At 39.1% G+C, this 13,375-nt stretch overlaps 1 protein-coding gene across 2 annotated transcripts in view; it reads left to right on the top strand.

The window, feature by feature from the left end:
* Window positions 1–13,375, top strand: part of EMB3144 (AAA-type ATPase family protein) — a 33,361-nt gene that overhangs the window by 15,679 nt on the left and 4,307 nt on the right. For both annotated transcript variants that reach the window (XM_088946195.1, XM_088946197.1), the window contains exons 5-13: window positions 580–711; window positions 1,737–1,811; window positions 1,883–2,008; window positions 2,105–2,214; window positions 2,290–2,368; window positions 2,479–2,616; window positions 2,759–2,870; window positions 3,464–3,627; window positions 3,745–3,850. In XM_088946195.1, the coding sequence (XP_088802321.1) occupies window positions 580–711; window positions 1,737–1,811; window positions 1,883–2,008; window positions 2,105–2,214; window positions 2,290–2,368; window positions 2,479–2,616; window positions 2,759–2,870; window positions 3,464–3,627; window positions 3,745–3,850 (1,042 nt within the window). The remainder of the gene's footprint in view (window positions 1–579; window positions 712–1,736; window positions 1,812–1,882; window positions 2,009–2,104; window positions 2,215–2,289; window positions 2,369–2,478; window positions 2,617–2,758; window positions 2,871–3,463; window positions 3,628–3,744; window positions 3,851–13,375) is intronic.

Genomic DNA, 13,375 nt, shown 5'->3' with positions numbered 1-13,375 from the left:
TAAAGCTTCAAACTTTCTGATATGATAAATAGGTTTCCAATTGAGGTTCAAAATTTCATATGTATCGGCCGAAATGTATTCCCCCCCGGTGAAAATCTGAAACCAAAAAACTAAAAAAAAAGTTAATAAGCCCAAGGTTCAAAATCCTGATACACCCCTTCCACCATATTGGGGCATATCAAAATTTTGAACTTTGCTTCCAATACCTTTTCTCACTTTCTCTCTTTCTGACCCAGTCAATGTCAATCTGGGAGTCTCCTTTTAATGATGAGTCCCTTGTAGCCCTGATAACTGGAGTAAGGAAACCACACCATCTGATTGATCATATCATCTCCCCCCCCCCCCCCCCCCCCAAAAAAAAAAAAAAAAAAAAGAAAAGACAAAGGACTAGGTTTACTCAATGAATATCCATCAAAACTGAGTTTGATGACATTTCTGGCCGTATTTATTAAAATAAAACCTTATCTTTATTTGAGTTTTGACTGCAATTTCTTTCTGTATGCTTTGCCCTTATATATTGCCTTAAAGCCATTGGATTTTTTAGTCAAACTTATTTACTTTGAAAATTTACTTTTGCAGATGTTTGTGGGTGTTGCAGCAGCTCGTGTCAAAGATCTTTTTGCTAGTGCAAGATCATTTGCACCATCTATTATTTTTATTGATGAGATTGATGCAATTGGTAGCAAACGAGGAGGTCCTGATATTGGTGGGGTAAGATGGGACAGTTTTTTTCCCATTCTTATTGTCTGTAATGGTGCCATTCCCTTTGTAGTTTGTAGAAAAGAAAGGGGAGGTTTTAAATGCCTTTATAGTCTGACTGGATTTGGTCCAATCTGATCCAGTCCAATGTGAGTCCATTACAAATGGCTCAGGTCCAATCCAATCCAATAAATATATTGGACCATTTTGGACCGGTCCAATTCAATGTCTGGACCATCCAATCTGTTCAAATTTGTTTTAATTTAGATTGGTTTTAACCCAAACTCGGTCCATTGATACCTATATTCTTATCTTATATCGATGGACCAGATATTGGCTTAATTCAGCCCAGTCCAAAATAAATTTATTATGGAAAGACCAGGTCCAATCCAATCTAATAAATATTTTGGACTGGATTGGTCCAATTCAATATGTCTTGTTGGTCTGTCCAATCTATCCAAATTGATTTTCAACTGGACGGGGTCCAATCCAAAACTGGTCCATTGACACTCTTAGTTTTATATATGTAAGGAGGCTTCTCATGAAAGAGTTTTCTATAACAACAACAGTCTCTATAATCTGACAAAAAATGTGACAAGCCCATTTGTTCTTCTAGTGAGCAAGATGAGATTTCCAACTTACTTCCCTCTCTCTCTCTCTCTCTCACGCACACAAACACACAAACATTTAAAATACCCATTCATCCCCATCTACTCTATTTGAAGTTTTTCATTCTGCAGAAGCAAAAAATAGGATTGAATATAATGCAAATTGGATCTGTTCAAAAGAAACTATTTCCACCGATGCCAGGTTGGGCTTTATACTTGTAGTCTCCTACTCACTACAAAATCAAACCTTAAAATAGTATAATAATGTTATACTGCATGACACCAATAGTTTTTCTTTTTTGATCAGTAACAACATGAACAGCCATAGTTACGAGTCCAGGACTTGTTCTTATGAAACAAACTAGTTGTACATTCTCTCCTTTGAATCTCTGACAACTAAGGCAGCATACATGTAATTTTTGATTGTAGGGTGGTGCTGAAAGGGAGCAGGGGCTGCTTCAGATACTAACTGAAATGGATGGGTTTAAAGTTTCAACATCACAGGTATTCTTTGAATTTTTCTGTTAAGTGGGGAAGATATTTTGAAATTTTATTGTTAAAGTTGAACTTGTCAGGTACTAGTTATAGGTGCAACAAATAGATTGGATATTCTTGATCCTGCTCTTTTGAGGAAAGGCCGTTTTGACAAGATTATTAGGGTTGGTTTGCCATCTAAGGATGGAAGATTGGCCATATTAAAGGTATGAATATGATGTATTGAAGTTTTATCCATTTGACAAAATTTGAACTCAGTTGTGATTTTTTTGATTTAGATTGTTATTATGTGTCCATGACAGGTGCATGCTAGGAATAAATTCTTTCGCTCTGAAGAGGAAAAAGAGACTCTCCTCCAGGAAATAGCAGAGCTTACAGTAGATTTTACTGGAGCAGAACTGCAAAACATATTGTAATTGTTAACTAATCCTTCAAGTAAACTATATACAGAATAAGTAGTCTTGACATTTTTTTAATTGTATGGCAGGAACGAAGCTGGAATTTTGACTGCCAGAAAGGATTTAGACTACATTGGAAGGGAGGAACTTTTAGAGGCTTTGAAGAGGGTATGTTCTCTGTTGCTTTTTCTGTGAACATGGACATTGACTGATATTCTTTATTTAAGTTTAGCTCTTCTCATACTTGTTTCTCATGTTTCCTGACATATTCTTTTCAGCAAAAAGGCACATTTGAAACAGGCCAAGAAGATAGCACTGAAGTTCCAGAAGAATTAAAGCTGAGGTTGGCATACCGAGAGGCAGCTGTGGCTGTTCTTGCATGTTACTATCCAGATCCTTACCGCCCTTTCATAGAGGTGAATGGAGTAATGTTTCATCTGTACGAATTTTTATTTCTATTCTTAGCCCTGGGTTTTATTTTTATCTTTAATTTTGGTTTTCACTCCAAATTATAGTCATATAGGAGATAAGCTCAAGTATTAGTTTTATCTATTACAGACAGATATTTATTCCATCCGTAGACAACCAAATCTGTGCTATGCTGAAACTTCAGGAAGGGTTTTCTCAAGGAGATCAGATTACGTAAATGCTATTGTGCGTGCATGTGCACGTAAGTCAACAAGTGCTTTAGTATTTGATCTTATGGAAAAATTTTCAGTTAATCATTTTACTATTATCTATGTATGAAATTATTGTCATAGGTATAAGCTTGGCATTTTTTCCATGGTTACAAATGTATATATAATTTGAATACAAGACGATCTTTGTCCTAGCCCTTTTATTAGTGAATCAGTTCAAATATATTGGAAATTCAAATGCAAAAAGCCCAGTTACTAGTCTAATTGGGTGAATTTTGTTGTGTGATAAATTCTTCCATTTTTTTCACCAACATTACTACATTCTTTTTCACATCTAATAAAATTGATTATCTATGATCTATGTGATGATGTGAATTTTGGACCAGAAATTAATCTTAAATGTGCAAAATAATGACTTGTGAGCCTGAGAAAGCAATATACCTTTATGTACTAATTCATTTTTAATGTGCATCCTTCTTTATTGAACAGTGTTTTTAATTCTTTATTTGTTAGTGACTAGTGAAATATACTTTTTTGTTATATCATTTATTTGTGATTCAGTAATGCTGAAACATCCCCTGTTTTTAATACTCTCTTATGGTTTACTAATAGCTTCTGTCTTCAGCTAGAGTAATTGAGGAGGAGATGTTTGGGGTTGATAACTTGTGTTGGATTTCTGCAACGGCTACATCAGAAGCTTCAAGGCGTGCAGAATTTTTGATTCTGCAGACAGGGATGACAGCACTTGGGAAAGGATTTTATAGGAACCAAAGTGATCTTGTACCAAATGTAGGTTGTTGGTATTTGGAGCCCAACAGTTTCATTAAACTATACTTCATATTTGCAGGCAGGTCTGTTTTCAACTGATATATTGCTAACTTAGGTTCCTTGGCTGATTATTTGCAGCTTGCACCCAAAGTGGAAGCGCTCCGAGATGAGTACATGCGTTTTGCTGTGGAAAAATGTGCGTCTGTGCTGAGGGAATACCATTCAGCTGTGGAGACAATCACAGGTCCCTTTCTATCTCTTTGTTATTATTTTTATTTTTTTATCAGCAACTCAAGAAAATTTTATTAAGATTAAGGAACAAAAATGTACAAGAAGTTGTTAGGTCAAAGACCCTTTATAACAAAGATCCCCCCACACATTTTAACATTGAGCCCAAAACAAATGCTGTCTATGAGTTCCTTACTTAGCCAAACCATCTTCCAATCCATTTGCAGACTTCCTAACTCATTTTACATGGATTTGCACATTTCTTGAGATCATCTTGTATCTTCTGAAATCATTTCTGAATTTCCATATAATCCCTTCTCCTTTTTTCAACCAGCCAAAAACTACTTATGAGTCCCCTTCAAGAATCAGCCTAGTAATTCCCATATCCTTAGCTTTTTGCACCCCAAGAATAGCAGCCAGAAGTTCAGCTCTAACTGAGTCACCTTGGTCAATAGGACCGAATACAAGCCACATATATTCCCATTCTCATCTTTAAACACTCCACCAATACAGGAAGGCCCAGGATTGCCAAAGCTACTTCCATCAAGTTCAGCTTCATCCACCCACAACTTGGGGGGCTCCAGGTCTCCAAGACCTTTTGTTTCCTAGAAGAGGAGAGGGCAATTGACCTCCAGTTCCGGAAGACATCATCCATTGAGAAGTCTGAGAAAGCTTTCAGAGTTTTCACCCAATGTGCAGCTCTTACTGTAACAATCTCCTCTAGTGCCTTCTTATTTCTTTCTCTCTCTTCAAAGATTCTTAGGTTCCTTTCCTCCCAAACTGACCATACCACCGCTGCCCTTGCACACTTCCAAAGGACTTTGCTTCTTCTCATCTTGCTCCTCAGAGGAGATGGACTAAAGAGACCTTCCAAGCTACCAGGGGACTCCACCTGCAAGCAAAATGAGAGAAGAACCATTCCCAAATACAACAAGCAAAGGGACATGAAATTAAAAGGTGGAAAACATTTTCATTGTTCACCTTACACAAGATGCACCAATTAGGAGACAAGCCCCAATTCAGCGTTTTCTTTTGTAGCATACTGCATGTGTTGATGCACCATGATAAACTTCCCAACAAATGGCACTGACTTTCAAGGGGATAGGGGAACTCCAAATTTCTTTGACAGGAAAGGAAAGGGGAATGTGAGTGGACATAAGAGAAGAAAAAAGGATTTACAATTAAAAGACCTAGAGGGATTGAGAGACCACACCCTACTATCTTCTCCTAAACCATCAAGGACAAGGCCATCCAAAATATTTAAAAGGTTTGAAACAGATGGAATTTTTGACTCTCAATGGTTTCCCACAAGCCCCAAATTCCAGTCCCTCGCTCCTTAGAGGAGGAGGGAGACCCAAAGAAATCACACGGGTTTCTCCTTTAGATTAGAGAGAGCATACAATGAAAAAAACAAATCTTTCAAGGCAACATCCCCAACCCACACATCTTCCCAAAATCTTATCCTATTACCAGAAGCCAAGTCATACTTGACATGCTCAAGAAATTGGGGCAATAAACCTTGCACTGCTTTCCACGGTGTAACAAGGTTAGCTCTTTGTAGAATGCCAACATCCCATCCATTGCTAGCCAGCCCATGAGTACTTGAGACCACTTTATGCCACAATCTGTCATTCTCTAAAGGGAAACACCACAATCACTTACTTAGAAGAGCGAGTTTTTTCCTACTGATGTTACTTATGCCCAATCCTCCCTTCCTTTTAACCACTGTTGAGTTGGGCCTAGTTGTTTTTTTTATTCTTATTTTAAGCTATTTAGTTAGGAAGTTGTTGGGCTTTAGGCCCATTAGTTTATGTTTTTAAGTTGTGACTGTTTAGCTACATTAGTAGCCGCCCTACTAAGGGCATCCTTGTAATATCTCATCCTTTAAGTTAAGTATAAATATAATGAGGGGTTGGTGGCTAGGGTTAATTCAAGAATCCTGGTTGATTTCCTACTCTCTTCTCCCTCTCTTTTATTCTCTACTACTGAAATCTTTATCTTCCTCCCCTTTCCTTTCACAAGAAATTCAACTAAATCTACAATCAGTGATTTCTACTTGGTATCAGAGCAGGCCGAAGGTTCCTTGAGTTGTTTCCTCATGCAGCCCTAGATCAACTGACTGCATGGTGATTTAAGAGGCTGATCGAAGTTCTCAGGTAAGCCTAGTTTTTGGATTTTTTGGTGGATCTCTGTGCCTTGTAGCTGGTCTAGGGTTTCTCATCAAAATTAGGAAAAACTAGAGAAAGGGGAAGAGTCCTGTTTCTGTTGGACTCTTCAATTTTGACCTTGGAAGTGGCGCCTTAATTTTTTAGGGTTCCTTGGAGTTTTCTGTAAGGGGCGGTTCAAGTCCTGCTTGATTTGGAGGCTTCTAGAGAGAGCGGCTTTTTCTTCTCTATCTCTTCTCCTGTCCCACAGAAAAGGAATCTTTTGTGGGAAGATAGTCTAGGACACCAGAAAGGTGTTGTTGGTTCCATAAGTGTTTCGTTTGATCTTGTTACATATTTCAGTTATTTTCTTTACATTTTTTGAGAAGCATGGAGGGTCACGGAGTTGAAAATAAGCCCGAGAGTGAAATGAGACTAGTGGGAGGAGGTGTTGGAGACTTTCTTGGGACTGAGACCACTACTACAATTAGGTTGGATGGTGCAAATTACTTAGAATGGTCACAATCTACAAAGATGGCCATTGGTGCTCGTGGGAAATTAGGGTATATCACTGGTGAGGAAGTGAAACCCTTAGCAACTCTCGGTGAGTACAGGAGAATTATATGGTGATGACTTGGTTGTGTAATTCCATGTTGCCTCATATAAGTAAAAAAAATTTATGGCAAATACAACGAAAGAAATATGGGATGGGGTTACAGAAACCTATTCACAAAGGGAGAATGTTGCTAGGGCTTATCAGTTGAGAAATCAGATTATTCCTACAAGGCAGGGAGATAGACCTGTTGTAGCCTATTTTTCAGCCCTTAAAACCCAGTGGCAGGAGATTGACCATTTAGAGACATTTGCTTGGGAAACCACTAAGGATGCAACTACCTATCAGAAACATCTAGAGAAGTATAGGGTGTTTGAATTTCTTGTTGCCCTTAATCCTGAGTATGATATTACAAGACAACATCTCCTTTTCAGGGACAATGCTACCCTCTCCTAGGCATATGCCTTTGTGTTAGAGGAGGAGAGCAGGAGAGATGTGATGATGAAAAATCCTGTTTCTGGTAAGTCTGCCACAATGAGTATTGTGAAACCTAAACAAAGTGGAGATCGGGGTGGCAGTGAAATCAAGAAGGAAGATAAAAGAGATTTGATCTGTGACTACTATAAGAAGCCTAAACACACAAGAGATACTTGCTGGAAGCTTCACCCACATCTTGTGCCGACTAGACTGAAAAATAAGAAGGGAAATGCACACATGGCAGTTACTGGTGACATTCCAACCCCTCCTACTACAACTGCTCTGGAGTCTGTTGTAGTTGCTGCAATAAGGGCCGAACTTGAGAGGTATGGGCAATTTTTGAACCAGCGGGATACCGCCAGTTCCAGTTCAACAGCCAACAGGATACAACCACCAATATAGGTGGCATTGGTGGAGTCCACTCTACTTCCTTTGCTCACGCAAGTAGTTCACACGCCACTGCAAATTATGTTTCTACTTTAGGTAAGGAGGGACCTCCTTGGATTATAGATTCTGGAGCCTCAGAGCACATGATCCGTAGCTCTACTATTTTTTCTTCTTACCAGTTCTGTTCTGGCAGAGATAGGGTCTCCATAGCTGATGGATCCCATGTTCTTATTGCTGGGAAGGGATCTGTTAAGAACCTGAACTTCTCAATAATTTTTTCTCTTAGTCATTGTATTTTGCAGGATCTGGATTCAAAAAAGATGATTGGGAGTGGTTATGAAGTGAATGAGATCTACCTCCTGGATGTTCTTCCTCCTCATTTGAGTCATTATGTTAGTAAGGATAGTGAGTTAGGGTCTGTGGGTCAAATTATGCTTTGGCATAATCTTTTGGGCCATTTACCTTTTTCTTCTTTGAGTCTTTTGTTTCCAAAACTTTTTGAGTCTGTTAGTTTGTTAAGTCTGGAGTGTGAATGTTGTCAACTTGGAAAGCATTGTAGACATTCATTTAAACCTAGTAATAAAAGGTGTTATTCTTCTTTTGATGTTATTCATTCGGATGTTTGGGGACCTTACCATGTTTCTTCTATGGGAGGCTATCGATATTTTCTCTTATTTGTGGATGATTTCTCACGACACTCTTGGATTTACCTAATGAGATCCCATGATGAGTACCATCCTTGGTGAGGCAATTTCATCAAATGGTGCTAACACAGTTTGGAACAAGAATAAAGGTGTTTAGACCAGACAATGCCTGGGAATATTTTGAAAAACACATTTCCTTATATCTGTTAGAATATGGTGTTGTCCATCAGAGCAGTTGTCCCTACAGTCCACAGCAGAATGGTGTTGCAGAAAGGAAGAACATGCACATTGTTGAGATTGCAAGAAGCATGATGATCACATCTACAATTCCAGTTCGGTTTTGGGGTGATGCAGTTCTCACAACAGTATATTTGATTAACAGGGTGCCCTCTCGTATACTTGGATTCAACACCCCATTCAGTCTCCTTTTTCCTGAGGGGGAGATGTTTCATATTCCTCTCAGGGTGTTTGGGTGTGTCTACTTTACACATATCCTTGGTCATCATCGCTCGAAGCTTGATCCCAAGGCAAAGAAGTGTGTTTTCCTTGGATGTGCAGAAAATTAGAAAAGGTACTGCTGCTATGATCCAGTCTCTTGGAGTCAGTATGTTACCATGGATGTCACTTTTTTTGAATCCACATACTTTTCAAAGAATCCTTCTCAAGGGGAGTGTTTTGGGGAAGTGAGTCAGTAGTATATTCCTCTCCCAGTTCCAATCCCTGTGTCTACTCCTGTGCTTGACCATCCTGTGTCACCTACCTTACCACCTCATTTGCGTCCTACTTCTCAGCATTACTTATGACAGAGACTTCATAAGGAGGTTGATTCCACGACAACAGAACTCACATCACTTCCTATCGATTCCTTGGAGACTCCAGATTCGGCTGACATGGATTCGGTTTTTCCTCTTGGTCCCGCTACTGTTTCAGTTCCCATTGATTCTACTAACCCTGTTATAGATAACCTTGATCTTCCTATTGCTCTCAGAAAAGGGAAGATAAAGTGTACTGCTCATTGTATTTCATAGTACTTATCCTACAGTGGACTTTCTCCTTCCTACCGTGTTTTTCTTTCCTCCCTTGACTCAGTGTCTATACCCAAGGGTGTTAGTAAGGCTCTCTCCAAACCTGAGTGGAAGACAACTATGTAGGAAGAGATGACAGCTTTGATTAAGAATCAGACATGGGACATTGTGGATCTACCAGAAGGCAAGGAGACAGTTGGATGTAGATGGGTTTACACAGTAAAATATAAGGAAGATGGAAGTATAGAAAAGTACAAGGCAAGACTTGTTGCAAAAGGGTACACACAGACCTATGGTATTGATTACTTAGAGACCTTTTCACCACTTGCAAAGATGACCTCTGTTCGGATACTTCTTTCTCTTGCTGCCTCATACTCTTGGCCCTTGTTTCAACTTGATGTGAAGAATGTTTTCCTAAATGGGGATCTGCAAGAGGAAGTGTATATGAATCTCCTTGCTGGCTTTTACAGTGATACTGAAAAGGGAAAGGTATAGAAGTTACTTTATGGCTTGAAACAATTTCCTAGAGCATGGTTTGACAGATTCAGAAAGGCATTGATTGCTTTTGGCTACACTTAGACTCAATTCGATCATACCTTGTTTGTGAAGCGAAGGGGATCTTTGGTGTCAGTCCTAATTGTTTATGTGGATTATATTGTTGTCACGGGGAATGACCTAAGTGAGATTGATTGTCTGAAAATGAATATACATAAAGAATTTGAAACTAAGGATCTTGGAGAACTGAGATACTTCTTAGGCATTGAAGTTGCAAGATCAAAACATGGAATTTTTATCTCTCAGAGGAAGTATGTCTTGGATCTTCAAGAGACAAGGAAGCTTGTAATGAAGGCAATCAATACCCCTATTGATTAGAACCATAGAATCAATGCATCAGAAGGTGAACCAGTAAAGGGCATTGGGAGATATCAGAGACTTGTTGGTCGACTGTTATACTTGTGTATGACAAGAACAAACATTTCCTATGCAATAAGTGTGGTAGGTCAATACATGCATGCTCCATGAGTCTAGCATTGGGAGGCAGTCGACAGGATTCTTGCTTATCTGAAGGGACACCCGGGTAGAGGCATATTGTTTACTGATCATGGATAGTTGAAACTAGAGGCTTATACAGATGCAGATTGGGCAGGATGCCTTGATGATAGGAGATCAACTTTAGGAGTGTGCACCCTTGTTGGGGGTAACCTTGTCTCGTAGAAGAGTAAGAAATAAACAGTGGTGGCAAGATCTAGTGCTGAAGCTGAATACAGGGCCATGACGCATGGAGTTTCAGAACTTCTCTAGATCCATTTTCTATTAGAAGAAATTGGTGTACAGGCAGAAGAACCTATGATGTTATACTGTGATAACCAGGCAACAATTAACATTGTCCATAACTCAGTCCAGCATGACCGAACTAAGCACATTGAAGTGGATAGACATATTATCAGAGAAAGGGTAATTTCTGGAGAAGTTTGTCTTCCATACATTGCTTTTGATCTGCAACTCGTGGATGTTCTCACAAAAGGTGTTGCAAAGAACAAGCTGGAGCATGATCTACGCAAGTTGGGAGTGTGTGACATTTACGCCCCACTTGAGGGGGAGTGTTGAGTTGGGCCTAGTTGTTGTTTTTTTTTATTCTTATTTTAAGCTATTTAGTTAGGAAGTTGCTAGGCTTTAGGCCCATTAGTTTATGTTTTTAAGTTGTGACTGTTCAGTTATATTAGTAGCCGCCCTACTAAGGGCATCCTTGTAATATCTCATCCTTTATGTTAAGTATAAATATAATGAGGGGTTGATAGCTAGGGTTAATTCAAGAATCCTGGTTGACTTCCTACTCTCTTATCCCTCTCTTTTCTTCTCTACTACTGAAATCTTTATCTTCCTCCCCTTTCCTTTTACAAGAAATTCAACTAAATCTACAATCAGTGATTTCTACTACCACCTTTTCTCATTTCACCAGGTGGTCATTTTTACTATCTCCCGGTTCCCATAGAAAGTCTCTCATTAGTTTTTTCCACCCTTTACACAACTACTTGAGGCATCCTAGAGACAGACATGAAATAGTTAGGGAGGTTGGCCAATGTTGATTTTATCAAAGTGATTCTCCCTCTTGGAGAAATGTACTTCCTTTTCCACCTAGCTAATCTTTTCTCAAGTCTCTCAACAACTGGAGTCCAGAAACTTATAGACCTTGAATTGCCACCGAGGGGTAAGCCTGAATAATTCAAAGGCCAGACCCCTTTTTCATACCCAAGTATCTCCGCAAATGAGTCAACCTCCTCTTCCCCAACATTTAAACCAACCACTGCACTCTTATTCCAATTGATCTTTAGGTTAGACATTAGCTTCAGATTTTCCACTCCATTCTTAACTTCCCCCTCACAGAAAATCAAAATGTCATCTGCAAACTAGAGGTGTGAGACCATCACTCCATCTCTACCCACTTTCATCCTTTAATAAACTGCAATTGGTTGACTCTAGTAATCAGCTTACTTAGAACTTCAGCCACCAAGATGAAAAGGGGGAAGGGGAACTCCTTGTCTAAGCCCTTTAATTGCTTCAAAAAAAATCCACCACTGACCCATTCATAATCACCGAGAGTTTTGCAGGCAACCTTTAATCCACTTGCACCCCAAAACCCCAAAACCACAAGATGATTTCTCTCTCTTTGTTATTTCAAACTCAATTCAGCTTTAACCCCAAATATTTGGGGTCGGCTACATGAATAGTGTCCCACTATTATACTTTATCAAGAGCCATATTTTCAGGACATGTTTCTTGCTTCCCAACATTCTGTCCTATATAATAATGCTACTTATATATGTATTATGAGAGTTCCTTTCAGTCTCATTGGTATGCATGGATCACATAGCACGCAAGATGCACCTCTCAACTTCCCTTCTCTAATTCTAAGGTTAACATCATCTTCAGTTTCTCCTCAATTATTGATGATTTGATCCAATGTACTAGAAGTGGTCAGTTTGGGGTATCTCTTGTTCATCAATATTGTTGCATAACCACTCTCATTGCTATCTTTACTAAAACTGTTTTAGTCTGACTTATCTTGAAACTTTTTTATTCTTTTTTTTTGATCAATAACACCGGCTTCATTAAATTAAGAGAAAAGAGGGAGTATGTATACAAGAGGGGAGATAAAATATCTTAGCTTCCCAAATACAGAATACAAAGAGAATACAAAGAGAAAAAAATTAAAAACTAGCCCAAAATACAGATTCCCTATTCACCCCTTGCTTGGCCAACTCATCCGCAAATGAGTGGACACTCCTCTTCACCCAGCTATATTGGATTTCAATGTCCCTACACATCCATAAGAACTGCTTCTTTTCATTATTAAAGTTCCACAAACCACTGTCCTCTTTCTTCAACCAGTTAACCACCACCTTCGAATCACCTTCCAGGATCAATTGGATGACATTTAATTCATTTGCTCTTCGAATTCCTTCAAGCGCTGCAAGGATCTCAGCCCTAAGAGAGTCACCTTCTCCAATAGGGCCAGAAAATAGAGCAATAACAACCCCTTCCTCATTCTTGAAAACCCCTCCAATCCCAGAGGGTCCTGGATTCCTTACACTGTTGCCATCAAAGTTCAACTTAATGAAACCCGTGGGGGGAGGGGACCAAGAGGGATAAAGAGTCCTCTTACATTTAGTAGTGGAAGCAATCTCTTTCCAGTTTCTTAGCAAGTCATCCACAGGAAAGTCTGAAAACAACTCCAAAGATTTCAGCCAGTGGGCAGCCCTTAAAGGGATTAGGTCTAACAGTTCTTCTAGGGTTCTTTCCCTGTCTAAAAAAATACGTGAATTTCTTTTTCTCCACAACGACCAGCACACTGCTGCCTAATACTCCTTCACATAGTCTTCCCTCACTTCTTAGTCCATCTGAAAAAAGGAAAGAACAACCTTTGGACACTCTCCGGAGGAAACCAAGAACAGCCAAAGCGGGAGAAAACCCACTCCCAAACAGTTTTAGCAACCTTACAAGAGACCATGAGGTTGTAGCCGGATTCCCCATCGGCTTTACAAAGGGTACATCTATTAGGAAGTAGACAATAGTTGAAGTAGAAATCATTGATTGCAGATTTAGTCGAATTTCTCGTGAATGGAAAGAGGAGGAAGATAAAGATTTCAGCAGTAGAGAAGAAAAGAGGAGAAAAGAGTAGGAAGTCAACAAGGATTCTAAGAGACAACACTTTAGCAATAATTTTGTACAAGCTAGTAACCCATCCAATGAAACTTTTTTATTCTTAATCATCTTTCTATTGTTCTAGCCTGGTATTCTGCACATATTTCT

The sequence above is a fragment of the Nelumbo lutea genome, chromosome 5 (assembly GCF_056320005.1).
Source record: "Nelumbo lutea isolate HS-2025 chromosome 5, American lotus-T2T, whole genome shotgun sequence".
NCBI classification, from domain to species: Eukaryota; Viridiplantae; Streptophyta; class Magnoliopsida; order Proteales; family Nelumbonaceae; genus Nelumbo; species Nelumbo lutea.
This window is presented reverse-complemented; position numbering and strand designations above follow the sequence as displayed.